The 24347-nt window shown below is 41.5% G+C and overlaps 1 protein-coding gene across 1 annotated transcript in view; it reads right to left on the bottom strand.

Moving 5' to 3' along the window:
• Window positions 1-1628: 1628 nt before the first annotated feature.
• The window catches only part of SUGP1 (SURP and G-patch domain containing 1), a 55084-nt gene continuing 32365 nt past the window's right edge, over window positions 1629-24347 (bottom strand). The window contains exons 9-14 of the mRNA XM_036764938.1: window positions 16872-16978; window positions 15720-15897; window positions 7028-7134; window positions 5612-5757; window positions 2690-2819; window positions 1629-1815 (exon numbers count right to left, since the gene is read on the bottom strand). Coding sequence (XP_036620833.1) covers window positions 1789-1815; window positions 2690-2819; window positions 5612-5757; window positions 7028-7134; window positions 15720-15897; window positions 16872-16978 — 695 coding nt within the window. The 3' untranslated portion in view covers window positions 1629-1788. The remainder of the gene's footprint in view (window positions 1816-2689; window positions 2820-5611; window positions 5758-7027; window positions 7135-15719; window positions 15898-16871; window positions 16979-24347) is intronic.

Here is a 24347-nt window from a genome sequence, read left to right as displayed (position 1 = left end):
TACATGTAGTCTTCTCCTGATTAACTACAAGTTCCTTGCAGGCAGACGTGTTTTATTTTTGTCTTTATCTCCCCAGTGCCCAGCACCATGCTTGACACATAGTAGGTACTTAATAAATGCTTGTTAATTTATTCTAAGATGGGAAAGACTTGAAAGCAGCGAAAAATTAGATTAACACTAGCAGGCTAGGAAATGGAAACGTGGGTTGGACATGCCAAGATTGCTCTTAGCTTCAAAGTAGAAGAGTTCAGGAAGAGACCCAGGCCCCTGCTAAGGGACCTGGCATATTTCATTGTCTTTAAAGAGTGATCTAAGGCTCAGTGAATCTTGGGATTAGGTCCCAAAAGTAGAAATTATGCTCACTTGGGAAGGATTTTGGAGCACAGAAGGTAAGAGCTATAAGGCATCTGAGAAAGTACACTGGTAGAGCTGAAAAAGACCTTGAAGTCTATGTAGTCTGACTTCTTCCTTTTACGAAAAAAGGAGAAGCTATAAAGTAAATCAACTGATCCCAAGTGGATTGGGAATAGGTAACTGGCACCTTGAGCTCTCAGGGAAAATACTAGGAAAAGCCTTTAGCTCAAGATATATAACATGCTGATTTTACCAAAGGGTCAGGTTCTGTCATGAACCCTAAAGAAACCACATATTCCCCAGCAAGACAAGCACCATACCAATTTGGAAAACTTCACCATGCAGAAAATAGGATTTCAAGAGGCTATAACTGGAGACCAAATATATTCAAGGGCTCTGAGTTACAGAGGAACATCTGTGGTATGAGGGCAGGGAAGAAGGTATACACTAGATAGTATATATAAAGAAGCTAATTAGGCCCCTCGTGTAAGTATAAGGCATTGAACATTTTCCTGTTCAGGGTACCTGAGCTCTCCTTCAGATGGTCAAGCTGGTCGCTGAAAGGGAGCCCCTCACAAGGAGCCTACCGGTGACCCCATATTCACAGGAGGTAGAAAATAAGGGTGCACCCCTCCCCCCAGGGGCTCCTCCTCTTTGTTCACAAAGGAAGGTGCTATGCTATTCCAGATATACTCTCAAGAATTAGGAGCAGACAAGATCCAAGGTGTTGTCCAGTACCCTAGGTAAGAGAAAGGAAAACTGGATTTTGGGTGGGAAAATGTTTGTCTGTTGCCTCCCATTGTGAGGACAACCATCTCAAGGTAAACCTGCTACTGCCATAATTTAGGATATAACAACAGAGGATCTGGAGCCTGGGCCTGGCTCTGCTGTTAAACTGCTGTGTGATACCAGGCTCACTCTCTAGACTTCAGGGTGTTTTGTTTTTTTTAATCTGTAAAGTGAGAGGAATAGATTAGATCTCTTAGGTCCCTGCAGCTGTCCATGTTATATATTCTAAATTCCAATCCAGCTTGGACATTCTATGTTTCTAATCAAACTACTCTTCCTCACTGGGAAGAAGGCATCCCTCAATAAAACATTAGCGGATTCTTAATGAATTCTTTGGTGTTTCCCCTTGGAAAGGATGTTATGGGAAAATTTCCATCTTAACCTTTCCTCTTTATTCCTCTATCACACTGCCACCTTCACAAAGATGCTGTCATCAAGGAATGGTGTGTTAGTTTGTGTGCCCACCTGTTGGTGCTACAACACTGTTCTGGGTGAAGGAGAGTACTGTGACTTTTTAATACATTTTACAATATTTGCAACAAAGAAGAAAAAAAGACAGGGTACGGGGGTGGGAGTAATGCAGTTCTGTAACATTTCACAGTAAAATTACATTTGTACTGAAAATACTTTTTTGGGGGAAAATACTCAGTAGTAAGGTCTTCTGGGATTGTTCTGTAGGGAAAAAAAGGAGGAGAAAGAGTATTAATATTTACAGATAAAATCACATCCATTATATCCAGAATTAGCCAGTAAACAGCTCAACTATAAAATGAATGAAAAGAACTGAGGAGGAGAGGAAGGCAAAGTCCTGCTTTTTTCTCACCCTGCAAAGTGCCACCTAGAGCAAGAGTCAAACAGAGAGGTGTGTGCTTCAGCCCATGGAAAAGTCATATTTAGAACAAAGCTTTATGGGCTCTCTTCCAGACCAACTGCAGTTCCTTTTGTATGGAGAAAATGTGTTAAATGTGGTCTATCTGGGTGTCAGCTGAATCACATTTCTGCAGTTAAAAATAACCTCAAAGTAAGCTCTCCTTGTTCTATTCTGAGTAATCGGACCACAGTTGCTAGATGAAAACTCTAAAGGAGAGAAAGAAAAAAGGAAACTTCCTCACAGGAAGGTATGTGCATACTTCACAGATGATTATGATTTGGCTTGCTGAAAAACAATCCCTTTTTTGCATAGTTCTTTATATCTTTCAAAGCATTTTTGCATACGCTGTATCTCATGTAAATCTCACAACCACCTCACACAGGGTAGGATAGTAAATATGATCATTCTCTAACTGCCAAATTTAGGGGGAGCCTACCATAGAAGGAACACCAGAATCAGAAAAACTAGGCTAGCATCTTCACTGATGCTTACAATTGTGTACCTATATCACAGAATCTCTTAGCCTCAATTTGCACATTTGAAAAATGGGAATGTTTTTTCCAATACATGCCTCACCAGCATTGAGAGGTAAAGCACTATACAACTGTGATGCATTCAGTAGGTGTGGAAGAGTGGCTAAAAAGGAACTTTTTTTCCTAAAAAAGATCACCATACCAGCGGATTAGGTCGGAATCTATAAGCCAACATCATTCTTTTGCGGAATGCCTCATACTCATCATCTTCTTTAGAGAGCTCAGCAGGCCGGTCAATGCCAAATCCGGCTCCATCCACTGCTGTTGTACCCCTAGAAAGAAACACAGATGGAGGATAAGAGAGTGAAGGCCTGGTCTACCTCTTTTCCTTTCTCTGTATGTAATATCATCTCCTCAAAAGGGCACTGACCTACTTTGTCATGTCACAAAGATATCTTTATGGGGTCCCTTTGGTTTTCTTTGCCCTTTACTAAGACCTGACCATAGAGTTTTCAGAGTTGTGGCTATTGAAAAGGAAAGAGGACTGTAGGAGATGGGATGTGTATGTTTATACATATACACATACATACACACACATTTACCTTGCTTTGAGCAAATTAGAAATATGAAAAACCACATTCAAGATATGAGAATGTTCCAACTGAAAAAGACCTTAAGAGATCAACTAATTAAATTTGCTCATTTTACAAATGAGAACTGAGGACCAGAGAAGAGAAGGTGAAATCTGTCCAAACTCAGAGAGTCAATGCATAGAAAAGCCAGGACATGAACCCAAATCTGATTTCAAATCCTGTGCATTTTCCAATACAACAGAACTGATTCTACTATACTATAGCTAAAAAATTAGGGGTGATTATTCTCTTTACAAAAGAGCATTTATCATAGGATTTCTGTAAATATCAAATCTCTTTAGCTTATTTAAAATGCAAAAGCCAAATTACTTTAGAGACATCTGAGGTACACACTTACTGTACAAAGGTGTGTGCACACATTAGGGATGAAAAGCAGGCAACGATGGCTGTCCTGTATGGCTGTATACACAAATTGGCTTTCCTGGTTTGTCAAGGACATTGTATAGTTGGGAAATATTATTCCAGAAGAACATAGCTTAGCTCAGAGCAAATCTTGGATATTAACGAGTGGGATGAGGTAAACTCCTTCCTTACTGCATTTAATTCAATTCAACCAACATTTATTAAGTACCTATTCTATGGCAAATCCTGTTTCTGACACATACCAGCCATGTGGCCATTTATGTTCCCAGCTATTCAGGCAGCTAAGACTACCAGTCACAGAGAAGTTGGCAACCTGCATCAGAGAAAGGAGCTCCCCATACCTAGGAAATCACAGAAGCAGAGCTCCCTTCCACTCTCCCAGCTCCAAACCCCCTTTGCAGGGCACTATTCCAAGTATCAGGAATACAGAGACACAAATGAAACAGTATCTGACTTATCTTCTCCTGGGAAGATACAACAGATACACAAAGAAGTATTTGATAAGGAAAACAAGGAAGGAAAGACTGCTAGCAGTTTAGGAAGCTGTTACAACGCTCTCCAGGGTTACACATTGATTCACTGATCTTTCATAAATATTGGTAGGTACACAGATGTTTGCACGTTGTCTCCCTCATTAGACTGTGAGGTCCTGGGCAGAGGCTGGATCTGCCTTTCTTTGTACCCTCAGCCCATTGCACAATGCCAGGCACAGAGCAAGGGCCTCTGTTCACCAGAGCTTGAGCGACAGCAGAGGGGTTTCAGAGGCATTAAGATCCAAAGATCCAAGGTCTGGCCCCAGAGAAAGGCCAGGAGACATGCTCTAAAAACCGTCCCCTAAGGCTAAGCCAAGGCCCAGGAGTTGAGGGGCTCAAAGTAGTCAGTACTCCAGCTCTACCCTTTGGGGCTTTCTGTAACTTGGCAAGGCATGGGCCCAATCCTATCTGTGCCCCTACCGGGTCCTGGATTGTCCCACAGATGCCAGATTCAGCTATGTGCATCAGCATGAGCAGCAGCAGGATCCTGTGGCCTATCCCAGGTCTAGATGAGATTGCCCCAGCTCCAACACCAGAAGAAGCAAACAAAGACGCCCTTCAAACCTCCCACCTCCCAAGCCCCTCTTTCAGGTTTCTGGAGCATAGTTGCTTCTTCTTTTCAAAGGATCCTTCCTACCTAGAAGAGAGTCTATGCACTAGGTGGAGGGAGGTGGATGACAAAGGGAAGAGGTTTCAATTCAGCTCCCCTCCCTCCAAGGTAGTTATAGCAGCAAGCTAGAGTTACAGAGGCAATATGGTATACTGGGATATGGTGTGAACTACAAGCCAGGGGATCTGGTCCCTCTTCTGTCATAAAGCAACCGTAGGATTGCAAGCAAGTTAACCCCTCAGTTTTATCTATAAATGTAAAGAGGTTAGACTAAGTGATCTCTAAGATCTCTTTCAGCTAAAATCCTATGGGCAATAAATTTCAGAGATCACGGCAAAAATCTTAAAGACACTCTAAAAAACCCAAGGAAGGGACTAAGTCTAATCTCACTAAAAAAAATTTTTGTACACACACACTCACATCTACAACTTAAATTCTCTATACTGCTACTTCTTCCTGTTCCATTACAGGAAAATGGCTATGTTCATTTCAATGCCTTCAAGGCCCAGCTCCAACACTGCAGTCTCCCTCAAAAGCCTTCCCAGAGTTTCCCAGTTGGAAGCGATGCCGTTTAAACTCAGACATTTATGAAGCACCTCTGGGCCTGACTATCCAGCACTTCTCTCTTCTCCTGTACCCATTATTTGCAGACATTCCAGCTATCTATCACTGTGTTTATGCTGGGCACAGCCTATACATCTCTGTGTATTACCTGTGTACCATCCATATATCCCTAGGCATCCCTGGGTATCCCTGCTTCCTATCTTTTAACTGCTTCAGAGACAGAGGTTAGCATCAGCATTCCAGGCAGCACAGAGTCCAGTGCCTCACCTATAGTGGTTGCTGACAAACGTGTGTTAAGCTAGTATTGAGTAGGGGATGGCTGAAGTGGGAAAAGCAGCCGTTCTGAAGCACTAAGTGACAATACCACTCACTCATGGAGTATTTCTAAGCCATTTACTTACTTGTTAACAGGATTTTTGATCCCTTGCCCTTCTGAGCCAAGGCCTTCACCTTCCTTCCAGCCCATCTTCACCAACATCTGGTAGCCAATGTTCTCCACAGTCAACTTGAATTCTTTGTACTCTGAGTAGTCTGGCTCACGGCCTTCCTGCAGGGGTGACAGATCTTACTTGCTAAAGTGAAAAAGAGAGCTTTGCCCAGCCTGGAAGCCAGAAGTTAGTCTGACCTGCTGAGCTTTGGCCCTGGATGGCTTTTTGACATTCAGCATGGTACTTCTCTTCTTCTGTTAAGAGTTAGGATTTCCTCATTTGTAAAATGAAGGGACTGGATTAGATTATCCGTAAGGTCCTTCCTTGTTTTGACAGTCTGAGTCTGTAAGTCCATTTAATAGTTATTTTAAACTACTGAGGAAAGATTTGTGTGGCTCCCCTTCTGAAGTTTCACTTTCCATTTGCCTTGGGAAGTGATCCCGTAACTGCAGTACTACTTGCTTATTGCTAGGAAGTATATTTTCAGTTACAGATATCTCCCCACAGCAAAAGGGTACTAAGCCATTAACTTTTCTCCAGATGCTAAGAGACTCAAGTCTTTCTCTGGGACACTTAACAAGAGGACCAAGAGCCATAACATTCTGCTTTTTGTTCAAAATGCATGTAGTAATGGTTTCAAGTGGGGGTCAGCTTCCCATCGAACTTGATTGATATATACTGGCTACCTGACACCTATCAACAGCTCCAGTTAGTTCAAGCTGACAAAAAAGAAAATTCCCTAGGGTTTCAAAAGTCAATTACCAGGCAGTTATAAACAAAGGCTACTAAAATTATGCCCATCACACACTAGAGTCAGCAGCCTGAAGAGACTGAGAGGGATGAAGTGTTCAGGACTGGTCCATTAGCAGCTGTCTTCACATTTAGCCTGGGGTTCAATCTCCTAATGACAGGGACTTTTATAACTCATCTGATTGGCCTTCATCATCATCTTTCAGAAGGAGATTCTTGAAGAGCAAGGCTTCTGTGTTCATCTGAGACCACGTGCACCAGGAAACTCCCCTCCTACAGTGTCTGTGATCCCTCCCTTAACTGACCAATAGAATGAATCTGTCTGTCTTCTCTGTGTTAATCCCCTCATGACTGGGATAAGAGAAATGTGTACCCTATTAGTATGTTCTCCAAAGAGGGAGCACTCTGAGAGAGGCATCACTAATCTGGAAGAAAGAACTGGAGAACTGGCCCAACCTGGTTAAGAATGCTAGGGGCAGCTGAGGAAAACAGGTTCAGAGGAGGCTCTGGCCAGTACAGCTCACCTTTCTAGCACAGCACAAAATTCAAATGAGATCATGTGTAAAAAACACTTAACTAACACCACTGAGCAGAAATACCTCAACACAAGAAGCTGATTCAATTCTCTTTCTCTCTTACCTTTAACGCCTTGAATGTCTCCATGAACTTTTCCAGCTCATCAGGGGGCAAGAAATCGCCAATGAAGTGCTTTCCTCTGCCCATTTTAGTCAGCTGCTCTGCCCATTCTATACAGAGATGGGGGAAAAATGAGGACATTTCCAGCCCAACAAGGAAAAGAAAATCAACTGAGGACCCTCCCTCTCAATCGATATATATTCTCTGAGGGGGAAGGAAGGGGACAAGCATTTATTAAGTGCCGACTATGTTACAGGTACTGGGCTAAGTCCTTTACAAATATCTCATTTGATTTCAGCAATGAGCCTAGATGTCCAACTCAAAAAAGTGGCACCAACTGTCTTGCTTTACTAGGACCTAGAATAATCTGGAAATTCCTATTTGTATATCCAGTTCTACTGTGCCACCAGGTTATTTCCACATCTTAATTAACAGCTCTGCTGACATACTACAACAAATTCTACCAAAGGAAAAATCTCCAAAAGCTTCACTTAGCAGTTAATACATGCAAAAAAGATGAGGCAGGAAAAGTATGTTTTCAAGTCTGCTGTCAGGGGCGGAGCCAAGATGGCAGCTGGAAAGCAGGGACTTGCCTAAAGCTCTCCCCAGGACCCTCCAAACACCTATAACCTATAGGCTCTGAACAAATTCTATAACTGCAGAACCCACGAAATAGCAGAAGGAAGCAGGGATCCAGCCCAGGACAGTCTGGATGGTCGCTGGATAAGGTCTATCTCACCGTGCTGGGAGCAGAGCAGAACCCAGCGTGGGCTGCGCCCAGACCAACCAGACCAGGCGCAGGGCGGAACAGGCCATAGCGCCCTGAATCAGTGAGCTGTGGCAGTTATCAGACTTCTCAACCCACAAACACCAAAGACCACAGAGAAGGTTAGTGGGAAAAATTTTGAGGACAGAGTGAAAGTAGTTCGCAGTTGGCAACTGCCCTGGGGGCGGCAGACATGGTGCAGCTCTGAGGCTGCTTACAGGGCTACAGCTACAGTTGCTTCAGGCCCCAGGACCACCTGGTGGGAGGAATTAAGTGGCGGATCAGAGTGGGAGTGCAGAGCCTGCTTAAGATCTGAGTTGCGGACTGGGTTGGCGGATCTTGGGGGAGAAGGAATGCTGCTGTGGCAGATCTTGCTGTGTAGAAATAGCTTTGAAAACAACAGTGCAACCCCTCAAGCCTGGGACAAAGTACTCTCTACTCTACAAGCAGTCATACCCCCATGAAAAACTCAAGGGTCAAGTAGTTAGCTGGGAACATGGCCAGGCAGCGAAAAAGGACTCAGATGCAGACTCAGACTTTGGAATCTATCTTTGGTGACAAAGAAGACCAAAACATACAGCCAGAAGAAGTCAACAAAGTCAAAGAGCCTACATCAAAAGCCTCCAAGAAAAACATGAACTGCTCTCAGGCCATCAAAGAGGCAAAAAGGATTTGGAAAAGCAAGTTAGAGAAGTAGAGGAAAAATTGGGAAGAGAAATGAGAATGATGACAGAAAAACAAGTCAATGACTTGCTAAAGGAGACCCAAAAAGGGGTGGAGCCAAGATGGCAGCTGGAAAGCAGGGACTACCGTGAGCTCCCCGCCAAGCCCCTCCAAAAACCTATAAAAAATGGCTCTGAACCAATTCTAGAACTGCAGAACCCACAAAATAGCAGAGGGAAGCAGGGCTCCGGCCCAGGCCAGCCTGGATGGTCTCTGGGTAAGGTCCATCCTGCACGGAGCTGGGAGAGGAGGGGAGCAGAGCCCAGCATGGGCAGCGCAGACCAACCGGACCACGAGTCGGGCGGAGCAAGCCCTAGTGCCGTGAATCAGTGAGCTGTAGCAGTTACCAGACTTCTCAACCCACAAACACCAAAGACAACTGAGAAGGCTCGTGGGAAAAGCTGTGGGAGTAGAAGGAGTTCTTGGTTCGGGCCACTGCCCCAGGGGCAGCGGGGGTGGGGCAACTACAGAACTACAGCTATAGTTGCTTCCAGCCCCAGCCCCACCTGGCGGAAGGAATTAAGTGGTGGATCAGAGCAGGAGTGAAGAGCCTGCTGAAGATCTAAGTCCAGTCCAGGTTGGGGGTTCTTGGGGAAGGAGGAGTGCTGGTGTGGCAGACCTGGAGCAACCCCCCAGGCATGGAACATAGTTCTCTTAACTCTACAAGCAGTCATACCCCACTGAAAAACTCAAGGGTCAAGTTAGTTGGCTGGGAATATGGCCAGGCAGTGAAAACACACCCAGATTCAGTCTCAGACTTTGGAAGCTTTCTTTGGTGACAAAGAAGACCAAAACATACAGCCAGAAGAAGTCAACAAAGTCAAAGAGCCTAAAACAAACGCCTCCAAGAAAAACATGAACTGGTCTCAGGCCATGGAACAGCTCAAAAAGGATTTGGAAAAGCAAGTTAGAGAAGTAGAGGAAAAATTGGGAAGAGAAATGAGAAGGATGTGAGAAAACCATGAAAAACAAGTCAACGACTTGCTAAAGGAGACCCAAAAAAATACTGAAAAATATACTGAAGAAAACAACACCTTAAAAAATAGACTAACTCAAATGGCAAAAGAGCTCCAAAAAGCCAATGAGGAGAAGAATGCCTTGAAAGGCAGAATTAGCCAAATGGAAAAGGAGGTCCAAAAGACCACCAAAGAAAATACTACCTTAAAAATTAGACTGGAGCAAGTGGAAGCTAGTGACTTGATGAGAAATGAAGATATTATAAAACAGAACCAAAGGAATGAAAAAATGGAAGACAACGTGAAATATCTCATTGGAAAAACCACTGACCTGGAAAATAGATCCAGGAGAGATAATTTAAAAATTACTGGACTACCTGAAGGCCATGATCAAGAAAAGAGCCTAGATATCATTTTTCAAGAAATTATCAAGGAAAACTGCCCTGATATTCTAGAGCCTAGAAATTGAAAGAATCCACTGATTGCCTCCTGAAAAAGATCCCAAAAAAGGAAATTCCTAGGAATATAGTCACCAAATTCCAGAGCTCCCAGATCAAGGAGAAAATACTGTAAGCAGCCAGAAAGAAACAATTTGAGTATTGTGGAAACATAATAAGGATAACACAAGATGTAACAGCTTCAACATTAAGGGATCAAAGGGCTTGGAATATGATATTCTGGAGGTCAACAGAGCTAGGATTAAAATCAAGAATCACCTACCCAGCAAAACTGAGTATCATGCTCCAAGGCAAAATAAGGACTTTCAATAAAATAGAGGACTTTCAAGCTTTCTCAGTGAAAAGACCAGAGCTGAATAGAAAATCTGACTCTCAAACACAAGAATCAAGAGAAGCACAAAAAGGTAAACAAGAAAGAGAAATCATAAGGGACTTAGTAAAGTGGAACTGTTTTGTTTACATTCCTACATGGAAAAATGATGTGTATAATTCATGAGACCTCAGTATTTATAGACAGAGGGTACAGGGTGAGTTGAATATGAAGGGATGATATCTAAAAAAATAAAATCAAATTAAGGGATGAGAGAGGAATATATTGAGAGAGGGAGAAAGGGAGAGATAGAATGGGGTACATTATCTCACATAAAAGTGTCAAGAAAAAGCAGCTCATTGGAAGGGAAGAGGGGGCAGGTGAGGGGGAATGAATGAATCTTGCCCTCATCAGATTTGACCTGAGGAAGGAATAACATATACACTCAATTGGGTATCTTACCCCACAGGAAAGGAGGGAGATAAAAAAGGGAGGACAATAGAAGGGACAGCAGATGGGGGAGGAGGTAATCAAAAGCAAACACTTTTGAAAAGAGACAGGGTCAAGGGAGAAAACTGGATAAAGGGGGATAGGATAGGAAGGAGCAAAATACAGTTAGTCTTTCACAACATGAGTATTGTGGAAGGGTTTTGCATAATGATATACATGTGGCCTATGTTGAATTGTTTGTATTCTTAGGAAGGGTGGGTGGGGAAGGAAGAGGGGAGAGAATTTGGAACTCAAAGTTTTAAAAGCAGATGTTCAAAAAAAAAAAGTTTTTACATGCAACTAGGAAACAAGATATACAGGCAATGAGTCATAGAAATCTATCTTACCCTACAAGAAGGTAAGGGAAAAGGAGATGGGGGCAGTGGGGTGACAGAAGGGAGGGCTGACTGGGGTATAAGGCAATCAGAATATATGCCATCTTGGAGTGGGGGGGAGGGTAGAAATGGGGAGAAAATTTGTAATTCAAACTCTTGCGGAAATCAATGCTGAAAACTAAATGTATTAAATACTTAACCCCAACTGCCCTGCCTTTCCCCCTCCAAAAAAAAAAATTAAAATTTTTTAAAAATTTGTCTCAGGCATTTACTAGCTGCGTGACCCTAGGCAAGTCACTTAATATAGCTCCACCTCAGTTGTTTTAAGGATCAAATAAGGTAAACTATGTAAACTGCTCTGCAGACCTTACCAGGTTAATATACATGCTAAGATATTATTTCCTCTTTGTAAAATGAGGTAAGTTAGAATAGAATAGATCCTCTCTATGGCTCCTTCTGTCTGTAATATTCTAAGACTCGATATTGTTCTTTCCATACAGAATGTGCAAAAGGTATTCAAACTGAATGCCTAACATATTCTCAATAATAACAGCTAGTATTCATGTAATACCTTAAGCACTTAATAGTAACTCAATAACAACTAATAATAACTCAATAGTAATAACAGCTAGTATTTCCATAACACCTTAAGCACTTAAGCAAAGCACTTTACAATTATTATCTCATTTGATCCTTACGACCCTGGGAGGTAGGTGCTATTATGATTCCAATTTTATAAATGAAAAAACTGAGGTAGGCAAAGTTTAACTGTATTTTCCAAAGTCGCATAGCTATTAAATGACTGAGGCTGGATTTGAACTCAAGTCTTGGTTTTTTCTTTTTTAAAATCTCTTTTCCTTCAATTACATGTAAAGATAATTTTTAACAATTTTTTTAATTTTGAGTTCCAAATTTTCTCCCTCCCTCATCTCCCCTCTCCCTGAGACAATAAACAATTTGATATAGGTTCTACATGTTCAAACATGAAAAACATGTTACCATATTAGTTAGGTTGTGAAAGAAAACACAGACTCAAAGGAAAAAAAAACACAAAAAAAATAAAGAAAGTGAAAAACAGTATGCTTCGATCTGCATCCAGACTCCACCAGTTCTTTCTCTGGAGGTGGATAGCATTTTTCATTGTGAGTCCTTTGGCATCGTCTTGGATCTTTGTATTGCCAAAAGAGCTAACTCATTCACAGATGATCATTGTACAGTATTGCTTGAATTCAGGTCTTTCTGACTCCAGGTCTAGGGCTCTATCTCCTTTACCACCCAGCTGCCTCTAATCAAACCAGATATAATGAATAAGCATTTATTAAGTGACCACTAGTCCCTTAACAGTGCCAGACACTGGGAATATAAAGACAAAGACAAAACAATTTCTTCCTTCGAAGATCTTAAATTCTAATAATGGAGAAAACAAACACATGTACAGTTTTATACAACAAAAAAGACATAAGGTAACCTTGGGAAAGCAGGCTCTAGCAGCTGAGCAGGAGTTTAAGCTGAGTCCTGAAGGAACAGGGATCTGAGGAGGAGGGAGTACATACCATGCATAGAAGATAATAAGAACAAAGACAGGAGACAGTTGCATGAGGACTAGCAAGAAAGTGAACTGGGCTGGACAGTAAGACAGTGAAGAGGAATCGTGTACAATAAGGCTAGAAAGGTGGGATAGTATGAGGACAGGAAGCAGAGCTGCAGATCAGAAAGATGACTTTGGTAGCTCTTGTGAAGAACGGACTAGACGTAAGCAGACCAAGTAAGAAACTACTGCAACAGTCCAGGCAAGAGGTGGTGAGGGCCAGAACTAGAGTGCGGGCAGCGAGTAGAGAGAAGGCAATGGATATTGAAAGATGAGATAGAACAACAAGAATTAGCAACTGAAGAGAAATATGAATGGAAGGATTTTTTTAAAAAGCAAAAATCTTTTTGGTTCCTGGATGGAGAAGGCAATAAAAAGAGAAAAAGCTCAGGAAGGAGATAAAGCATAAAATGCTATCAGGTGAAGATCTCAATCCTTGCTGGTACCATAGACCCTGAAGCACAAAGGAATGAGTGTTACCTCCCTTCAAAGAGATGACTTAGCTCTGATGCTATGTTTCTAGGAAATTAATGTGTGAATTACTGCCCTAAACAGACTTAGATAAGTAACTGCAATCTTTTACAACTCATTTCTACTATAAGATGACAAGGGCCCTGCTGTTTGAAGGGCTCCACTAACCTGGGCATCAACAGCTATGAAGCACGCTTTAAGAAAAAAAAAGCAATTTAAGAGACTGAAAATTAGACTGTGCTTACTTTACTTGTATAAAGTGCCCCCTCCCCCCCCCCCCCCCGCCCCGGGAAAATGCTTGCTTCTTGAAAACCAGGACAGTTTGTTTGTTTTGTCTTTGTATTCCTAGAGCCTGGCATAGTGACCCGTACATACTGTGGGCTTAGGGCTTGGGGAATCCAATAATGCTTTACAATTTACCAAGCTCTTTCTTCACAATAGTCCAATGGAACAGGCAGGACCAATACTATTACCCCTATTTTATAGAGTAAAATGAGGCTCAGAAAAGTGAACTGACCTACTCAAAGTCACAGCATCACAACTTAAGCATAAACCCATGTCTTAAGATTTCTAGGCTAGGGTCCTCTCCACTTTATCCAACACCTTTTAGGACTATATTATGTTACCTTCAAACACTGTCTCTATAGAAGTAGTCACCCTTTCTGGAACCAGTTACCAATTTCCTTTCTTGTCATTCCCCCTTACCCAATAATTGCTACCAATTGCAAATATAACTTAATTGTTATTTTTCTTTACATCTGCAAAATGCTCCAAATAACTATTCCTTATATTTCTATTCCTAAATAGGATTTATTTGATTATTCAAAATATAAATATTCCCATTCCTAAACAGAGGCAGCAAAATAGTGGATAAAAAAGGATCCAGTAGATTTAGGTTCAAGTTCCACCTCTCATACTGTGACTGTGGGAGGGCAAAGTATTTAACCTCTCACTGCCCCAGGCAACTCTTGAAAACTAAATTTCAAAGCAGTTAATAATCTGAATTGATAAAGGAAGTTTCCTACACTGATGAGATAAATCATTTCTACCCCCCACCCCAATTCCTTCCACACATAAACAGATTTCTATTTTATCTAGTACTTACAGCAATGAACATAAAGGAACAATTTCTAAAGGTTAGATCTGTCCTAAAGTGGAATGGCAAGTAGGAAGCAGTATTCTCCCCAGCTCTCCATTTCTAGAAGTCTTCAAGGAGAGCCTGGGTGAATACTTATTAGTGATGTTGTAGAAAGACTCCTATTTCAGTTAGACAAGGTCTGAGGTGATCTTTGAAACCCTCTCCAACTCAGAGACTATGTAAACTTGGGTGTTCTCTTGAGTACCTAAAAATGAGATTCTATCTGCCAGCTTTCTTCATCTTTCTCCTCTGGGCTGGGATCTCCATCCCTGGGCATTTTTAGTCTGGTCCTCAAAACCAGCAACACCTTCAAAGCAGACTGGTTCCCACACTCTTCAACACATCTATTTAGTTCTTTGTACAAAAGCCTACTTTGTACTTCTGTGCCTAAGAAGGCACAGCCCTCTCTCACAATCACTGTAATGGGATCAACAAGAAATCTCCAGCTGAATCAAGTCCAGGTAAGACTAAAAGGTGGAGCCAGGATATGCATGTCCTAGTTTAAAATTCACATGCACCTGTGAGGCCACTAAGTCCAGCAAACTAAAATTCTTTGATCTGGTTCGCCTCCTCACATCATGACTGGGACAAACCTAGAGCTTCTGACTCCTTGCTGTGACTCTGTTTCCCCCTTAAACACTGCCACCCAACTGTGGTCCACCAGCTTTTCTGCCTCATTTACTCTTGATTTTTGTACTTACTTTCTCACTTCCACCCACAAAGAAAGCTCTTTTCCCTGCTTCCTACACTCAGTTTCATTCCATAAGCACAGGGACCCCCCCAAGCCATGATGCTTGCAGAGCTAAGACCTCTGAGGGACAGTACACTTGCCTCACATTGGGGAGCTCCCCATGCCTACCAACCCTATTTGCTTTACATGGAGGCCACTTGAAGTCAGAGAAGCAGGAAGATGTCTTGTCCTGATATTGACAGCCACCACTTGATTGTGACGTTTTGTGGACTCTGTTCTCCTGTTCCAGATCTTGAGACAGAGTTCCCAATCAAGGAATCTCAGAATTAGAAAGAAGAATGGATGTCTTGTAGTTCAATCTCCTGCCTGATGCATTAATTCCCTATGATATCCTCTTTAAGTGATTATCTAGCGTCAAGATCAGCATCAGTTTACTATGTCATAAGGCAGCCTTTTTTGTTTCTGGACTGTCCTATTAGGAAGTGTGTCCCTATAGTGAGATGAAATAAGCATCCCTATAATTTTTGCACACGAGTTCCTTGGGGACTAAACAGAATAAACCTTCTCTCTCGACCTCATGACAACCCTCAGAGACTTGAAAGACAGGCATCAGATCACTTCAAGTCATCTTTTCTTCAGATTAAACATTCCCAAACTGTAGTCAAAGCTCCAAGGTTCCCTGTTCCTTTGTACCAGGATCAAAGCCTAATTTGCCCCAAGTTGTGCGGATGGTCCCTAGGCCGAACCTATGCCTCTGATGATGGACTTACCTCGTGTCTTGTCCATCTCCATGCGACGCAGTTGGTGCTCCCATGTTCCCAGCTCGTTGTCCACCTCCTCATCACTATCATAGTCATGCTGGTGTTGCTGGACTGCCTTCTCCCACATAAGCTGCATGTCCTGCATGGCCCGCTTGTGCTTCATAATCATGTCATACATCTGCTGCATCTGGGGGAAGATAACATTAGGCTCCAGCAAGTGCCTATGATAAGGAAAGTCCCATCACTTGCCAGGTTAACTGGCTAAGCTACTACATGATTAATAATTAGAGAAAATAAGAAATTGGATAACATCCTCCAACATGCTAAGGTCAGCATCTGAAAGCTGGTTTTGTTATGGGGCATTCACAACCTGTCTTCCCAGCACCACCCTGGAATTGAAGTAGGTACCGAGACTCTACCCCTTGGCCCTAATACAGAAAGTGATGACGGTTTCCTTGCTGCTTAACAGCTCGAATGAGGGGACTGAGGTCTGAATTTCAATTTTCGTTCTCGAGAACTGCATGAGTCACCTTTCTTCTCTCAACCTTTGTTTCCCTATTTGTAAATGGAGACAATAATCATGCTCCTGGCTACCTACAGTGATGAAAATCAAAGCTGGAACATTTAGTAGCTGCCCTTCCTAACTAAGGACACTGAATCTGATTACCTCAAGTTCCAAAAAGAGCTCCCTAATGATCAGTGCTCCCAGGGAGCTACAGCCTGCCAATGTCCTCAACCGTTGTTTAACATTCTTGGTCCAGGCTGCTCCTCAGGGAAGACTATGGCAGGAGTGGAGAACTTTCAGCCTCAAGGCCACACAGTGCCTTCTAGGTCCTTGGGTACAGCTTTTTGACTGAGTCCAAGTTTTACAAAACAAATCTTTTTATTAAGGGAATTTGTTGTGTGGAGTCTGGAATCAAAGGGCTACACTTGAGGACCTAGAGGGCTACAAGTTCTGGAGTAGGGTTTTCCTCCTAACTGTGGCAGCTATGGAAAAAGAAATACAGCTGTGGATTTAGAACTGAGGAGAACCCAATTGAGGTACTACACGTCAAGGATTTTATATACAAACCCTAAAGTAAGAAAGAAACATCAAGTGGTACTGTTATCAGAACACTCTACATGCAGGCAGGAGTGACTCAGTTCCCCTTCCAGGCTTACCTCCTGCTGTTCCTTCAGCTGCTTCTTCTGGGCATCAGAGAGCTCTGTCACCCCCACAAGGCCAACAGGTTTTCCTTTCTCATAACCAAGCCCTTTAAGATCCTGAACTGTAAGAGAAGACATTGAGATAGTCACCTAGAAAGGTACTAAATTACTCTTCAAGGTCATGTCTTCACATGACCCAAGTTATGATAATTTCAAGTGAGTAAAGGTACCACTTGATTCTCTAGGCACACTGGACCAAGAGCTCAAACTGGTTTGAACCTTGATTGCACCACTGACTAGCAGTGGTAGCTTGAGCACAATCACTTAACCCTAATAAGCCTTCGTTTCTGTGCTTGCTACTTTACAAGTTCAAGGGGAGGTTCAAATGAAAGTACATGTAAAACCAAAACATAAATCTAAGTTATTATTTTCTTAATGCCTCCTTATCTAGGTATCCCCTATATTCTAAGGATATTTAGAAAAAGGTCAGTCAATAAACATTTATTAAGCCTCTAAAATGTCCTAAGCACTATGCTAAGCACGTAGCTATAAGGAGAGGCTCTTAAGGAGTTCACCGGCTAACAAAGCCAGATGAAAACAAAATTAAGGGGAGGGGGAGAAAAAGCACCAGAAATCCCTGCCAATGCTAATACTACTTGGAAAACATAAATGTACTGTTGTAAGCACATTACTGCACTCCTCAAAGCCCTTTATTACCAAGTGAATAAAATCTATACTGTTTAGGTTGGCACCCAAGGACATATACTACGTGATTCAAACATATCTCTGCATTCTTCGTGCACCATTCCCTTCATACAGTCTATGCTCCTACCAAATTAGATTTTACTATCTCCCCAAAATCTCACTTAGCCTCTATACCTTTATATAGACAAAAGTTGGAACTAGGGTAGGGTGATCAAAGATTTGCCCCAAAAAGTTAAATTTAGACAGCATCAGCACCACCACTTCAGTGGAAATTTCTTCTCCTCTTGTCCTTGGCTGAGCACCAAGCCCTACCCCTAGCCCCCCATGAAAATTAGTCCCATGACTCTCAGCTAGAAGTGAGTCCTTCTTTATCTAAACTCACAACATTCTGCATTCTTCTTATGCAACTGTCATATTTTAATCTGTACTATAGCTACCTATTGTCTTTATCTTTCTTACAAGACAGTAAACACACTTAAGGCCAGGGTCAGTTTTATTTGCCTTTCCATCCCACTCCCATAAAGCCAAGAATTGCACATAGTAAACACTTCATAAATGTTTACTGAATGAAAGAGAAGCAGTAAGTAAGAAAGAGTCAGTCAATAAACATTTATCAAGAACCTACAACGTGCCAAGCACAGTGCTAAGATCTCAGGATACAAAAAGAGGCAAAAGACAGTCCTTACCTTTATGGAGCTCACGTTAATAGAAGAGACAACAAGCAATCAAATATGTACAAACAAGCCACGTTACAGGATAAATAGGAAATGATTAGAAGAGGGAAGGCACTAGAATTAAGAAGAATTAGGGAAAGGTTTCCTATAGAGGATGGGATTTTAACTGGAACTTAAAGGAAGACAAGAGACAAGAGTTTATGAGAGAGACAGAGAGAGAAAGAGCAAGAGAGAAACAGAGAGAGACAGAGACAGACACAGAGAGACAGAGAGCGAATTCTAGTATAGGGGATAGCCAGAGAAAACGTCCAGAGCCAACAGGTGGAGTATCTTGTTCAAAGAACACAAGGAGGTCAGCGTCACTGAATCAAAGAGCATATGGCAGAGAATAAGAACATTAGAAAGCTAAAAAAGGGTTAGGTTATGAAGAATTTTGAATACCAAACAGGATTTTGTATTTGATCCTGGAGATGATAGGGAGCCACTGGAGTTCATTTAGTGGGGGGGAAGGCTGACATGTTGGGACCTGTGCTTTCAGGAACATCACTTTGGCAGCTGAATGGAGGATGGACTGGAGATAAACTTGAGGCAGGCAGACCTACCAGTAGGCTATTGCTAAAGTCCAGGAGTGAAGTGATGAGCGCCTGCACCTCAGCTGTCAGCCCAAAGGACTGGGAGGATGATGTTGCCCTCCTTATAGCCACAGGGGATGGGCTGGGGGAAAGGTAATGAGTTCAGTTTTAGAGATGCTGAGTTTAAGATATCTATGGGCCATTCAGTTTGAGATAACTAGAAGGCAGCTATAGATAAAAAATTAGAGGTCAGTAGAGAGACTGGGGCAGGACAGGTTTATACCTTCATTCTTTGCAGAAGGGGGGGGGGTGTCTACAGGAAGTAGAATATTACATATACTGTCAGACTTGGCATGATATTCATATAACCAACTTGGAATATTGGTTACTTTGCTGAACTGCCTGTTCATCCTCATTGTCTCTCTCTCTCTCTCAATAAGGAAGGGGTCAGCAAACTACAGCCTATAGGTCAAATCCAGACCACTGCTTGTTTTTGTCTGGCCCACAAAGAATGGTTTTTACATTTTTAAATGGTTGAAAAAAATTAAAATACTATTTCTTGACACATGAAAATTATATGAAATTGAAATTTAAGCATCCATAAATAGTTTTATTGAAACAGAGCTACACTAATTCATTTACGCATTGTCAAAGCAGAGTTGAATAGCTGTGAAGGAATCCTATGTGGCACTCACGGTTTACACTGCTGCTTGGTGCACCACAAAACTGCAGTAATGCAGTTATAATGTGCAGTAATGTGCCACACGTATTGTCATATTGTGATATTTTATTTTTTATTATCAATGTATATCCATAATATTAAAACAAGAAAAGGGAAAAAAAAGTTTTACTATGATGTTTTCGAGCTCAGAGTTGAAAATGAAATTTTTCTGAATGGGAAATATTACTCTCAATCACTCTTACGAAACACTGAATGGCTTTGGAAATTAGCTTTTGCTGAAGATTTGATAACAATTCTTAAAAAAAATTTTGACCTAAAATTACAAGACAAAACAACGCTTACATGCAAAACTTATAATACAATAAAGTCAATTTTATGACAACACTGTTAGAATCACAAGTCATGTCAAACTGTTTTACCACTTCCCGTGCAGTCAAAACTCAAAACAAAAAGAGAGATCTCCATTCTCACAAACTAAGCAGACATATTTTCCAAGCTCAAAGGACAGTTCTGGCAGCATTTTTTCAGACCTCAATGCAAGTGCAAAAGAAATTTCCATATTTCTAAATCCATTTGAGTGTGCAATTGAAGAGCTTCTACCTAACCTTCAATTGGAAGTGATTAATGTACAATGTAATGACTTGCTAAAAGACAAATATCAAGAAAAGGATCTAAAAGTATTTTATGAGGTCTTCCAGGTGATGAATATGCTCAAAATCACACGTTATAGGTTGGTATCAGTATTGGCACTACCTATCTGTGTGAAAGACCATTTTCAAAGATGAGACATATAAAATCTCATTACAGACCAGCATTAACAGATAAACATTTGTAATCAATTTTCATGATAGGAAACAGTAACTTTGGAATACAATTAAGCAAAATGTTAACCTAACCTCCCCAAAAAAGATTTCTATTCTTCTTATTAGTATACCTGTACTACAAAAATTACACTCAATTATTATATTTTTAATTTCATCGACAAAAAATGTGGAAATTTGTTTTCTCTCTTGTTATATATAAGTGTACCTACAGAATATGCTTGATTTTCCTCTTGGCCCACAAAACTTAAAATACTTACCACCTGGCCCTTTACAGAAAAAATCTGCCAACTTCTGTTATAAGGGGTCATTCACTGGGCAGGTGAGGTGAGGAGGGATATATTTAGAAATGAAAGTGATTTGAAAACAAAATATATGTAAAAAATTAAAAACAAAAACAAAATCTAAGTTGATTAAGGAGCTCCCTTAGCGTCAACATCAGTCTTCTAAGACAATGCCTCTTTCTTCCTCATCTGGACTGCTTCTGTTTTTGTCTTTAGAATTTCATTCTTGAAAACATTCCACTTTTCCTGGAGTGACTTTCTATATTAAATTTCAACCCAACCTTTTTCTGAACCCTTTGAAACCAACTTTCCCAAAAATCTAGGGGATATACCAAAACCTCCTTGGCTTTTATCTTAATTTCCAATCAACCAATCAACAAGTATTTAAGAACAAAAACAATCTCTATAGCAGAGACCTTATATTCTAACAAGGGACTCTTTCAGGATACCTAAGAGGTCAAGTTTGCATCCTGCATTAGGATCTCCAGGTTACTTCATTTATCACTCATATTTTGGAATCTAAATATAGTTATCTGAAACCATGGGTTTGCCTGAGGTTTTTCTGGCAGGCTCATTTCTTGGATATCAAATTTATCTGTACTCTTCCTCAAAAATCAATTATATCTTGTCATCAAGTCATATCAATTTTGTCTTGACAATCTTACTTGAATTCATCCTCTTTCTATTTCTGATGGCATTCTCCTAGTATGGGTCTTCCTTAACAGCTTTTTGAACGCTTACAAAACCTCCTACACCCTTCTCCCTCCCTTCCTTCTCTTTCCCATGCCAATCCAACCTGTAAATGCTGGTATATTCATTTTCTCATAAACAGAATTATATCATCATTTCCTCAGGATTATAAACTGGCTGACAAGAAAATTCAGACTGACCTTCAAGGCTTGACTGAATACTATTCTCCATTCCTTAAACAATGCTGGCACCTTCCTACTTGGGCCATGCTAACCAGTCATATAGTTTTTCAGTTCAATGGTTGTATCAATATAATTTCTCTGGACAGACCATATCTCAAGTAGTATGTTCAGTTCTAGTACCATATTTTTGGAAAAGCAGACAACTTGCAGAAAGTTTAAAAAAAAAAAGAGCAATCAGGAAGGTTAAGAGGAATTAAGAGCATGCCATTTCAGAATGAGATGAAAGAACTGGGAAAATTTATCTTAAAACAGACATCTGAGAGGCAGAGGGAGCTTAATAATGATCTTCAAACATCTGAAAGATTGTCAATATAGAAGAGATTTTTTTTTTCTGTTTTGCCTCAGTGAACAGAAAAAGTAATGGTTACAAGTTAAAAAAAGACAAATTTAGGCTTGAAGGGAAAATTCCCTAGTTTTTTTCCGAAGGAGAGGGAGGATCTAAACCAATGATTTCATTGGAAAAAGGAATTCCTGATAAGGAAACTCACTCAATGAAGATCAGCAACTGTTCTATAACTTATACTCTTAGTTGCCTTAGTCTCTGAAAAGTTAAGTGCCTTAACCTTGATCATACAGTCAAGTATGTGTGAGAGGCAGAATGTGAAAGCAGGTTTTCCTAATTCTGAGTCCAGCTCTCTAGCCATTATATCAACTGCCCATATACCCATAAAAATTAAAATTCCTAAAAGCCAAGCTGTCCTAAAGTAGCATTTGTCTGCCTCAGTATGTGTTGAGTACTCCCTTATTATAGAGAACCTCAAGAAAAAGCTGGATGACCACTTGTATCAGTGATGTCATGTAAGGGATTCTGACTCAAGTACAGGTTGAACTAGAGAAAATTATGAAACAATGCTGATTGGGTCCACTACAAACTTGCTATCAAATCTCAACTGGGCCCTCACTTGCAGCCAAGGCAATCATTCTACTCCTCTATAATTGATCCAATTCATCACAGCTGCTCTTCCAAATCTCCTTGACTCCTAAGCCTCCCATGGCACCCTCTTCTCACTCCCAACCTCTATCATCTCTGCTGAGGACCTTGTCTCATGCTTCACCAAAAAATTTGAGGCCACTGGCTGAGAGCTCTCGCTTCTTCCCTCCTCCTCATTTTATCACTCAGACATCTTCCCCTACTCTCTCATAAAGAGGGGTGGCTCTTCTCTTTGCCAAGGTAAACTCCTCTTCTTGCTCCTTCTCCTTCACAATCATTTTTTCTCCTTGATATTCTCTTCTCTCTAGGTTTTTGGGATGCCACTCTTTCCTGGTTCCCCTATCTAACAGCACCTTCTCGGTCTCCTTTACTCAATCTTCATCCAGGTCATGCTCACTAACTGTGGGTATCCCACAAAACTCTGTTGTGGGCCCTCTTCTCTTCTTGCTCTATCTATTTCATTCAGTGATCTCATGAACATGCATGGATTCAATTATATCTATGCTAACAATTCTCAAATATAACTTTTCTGCTGACCTCCAGTCTCTGCCTATTAGACATCTCATACTGGATGTCCAATAGACAACTTAACCTCACATCTAAAACTGAACCCCTCACCTTTCCCCCAAAACTCTTCCTTCTTCCAAATTTCCCTATTACTGTCCAAGATACCACCATCTTTCCAGTCCCCCATGCTCACAACCTAAGTGACATCCTTCATTCCTCACTGTCTCTCACCCCCACATCTAATCTATTGCAAAGGCCTGCTGACTTCACCTTTACAACATTTCTAGAATGACCCCTTCTCTCTCTGATACTGTCACCACCATGGTGCAGGCCTTCATCTCCTCACACTTTAGCCTGCTGGTTGGTCTGCCTGTCACAAGTGTTGCCTTACTCCAGGCCATCCTCAACTGAGACAACAATGTGATTTTCTCAAGTACAGGTCTGACCGTGTCACCCCCCCCACTACTCAAAAAATTCCAGTGGCTCCCTGCCACCTCCAGGATCAAATACAAAATTCTCTGTTTTATATTCAAAACCCTTTATTACCAATCCCTGCCGTCCACTTTTCCAGTCTTCTACCTTAGTCTCTGACACATACTCTTTGATCCAGTGACACGGGCCTCTTAGCTGTTCCTTGAACAAGACACTCCATCTCTTGGCTTGGGCAGGTCTATTGTGGTCCCAACTATGAGCTTTGGAGTGAAATGGGTTTAAGGTTTGGTGGAAGGAAGGAAGGATGGACAGAAGGAAGGAAGAGAGGGAGAGGGGGAGGGAGAGACAGGGAGAGAGAAAGGGAGGGAGGGGAGGAGAGAGAAAGGGAAGGAGGGGAGGAGAGAGAAAGGGAGGGGGAGAGGGAGGGAGAGAGAGGGAGGGGGGCAGAGGGAGAGAGAGAGGGGGAGAGGGAGAGAGAGAGAGACAGAGACAGAGAGAGAGAGAAATTTAGCCAGTTAACCCCAAGTTAAGAGGGCAGAGGGCAGCTTCTGGCCACCAAAATTTAGAAGGCGGGGGGAGAGAGAGGGGAGAGGAAGAGAGATGGAGAGAACAGACAAAGACTGACAGAGATGACAGTTGTTTGCATACTGTCTCTCCCATTAGATTGTGAGATTCATGAGGGCAGAGACCATCCCCTGCCTTTCTTTGTATCCCTAGCACTTAGAATAATGTCTAGCACATAGTAGGAGCTTAATAAATGCTTTTTGACTATTGATCTAACCCCCTCTTGTCTTCACCAGCAGATAGTCCCATTATTATTATGTCCCACCCTCAGGTTAAATTTTTCCCTTATATATAGGCTCCTTCAAAATTGCCTGGAAACATCTCCAAGTCTCCCCCATTATTTAAAAAAAGCTCTACTTATTCCGATATCCAGTAGTTATTGGGCCA

The sequence above is a fragment of the Trichosurus vulpecula genome, chromosome 1 (genome assembly GCF_011100635.1).
Source record: "Trichosurus vulpecula isolate mTriVul1 chromosome 1, mTriVul1.pri, whole genome shotgun sequence".
NCBI classification, from domain to species: domain Eukaryota; kingdom Metazoa; phylum Chordata; class Mammalia; order Diprotodontia; family Phalangeridae; genus Trichosurus; species Trichosurus vulpecula.
Note: the sequence above shows the minus strand (reverse complement) of the source record. Positions and strands in the feature narration are given on the sequence as shown.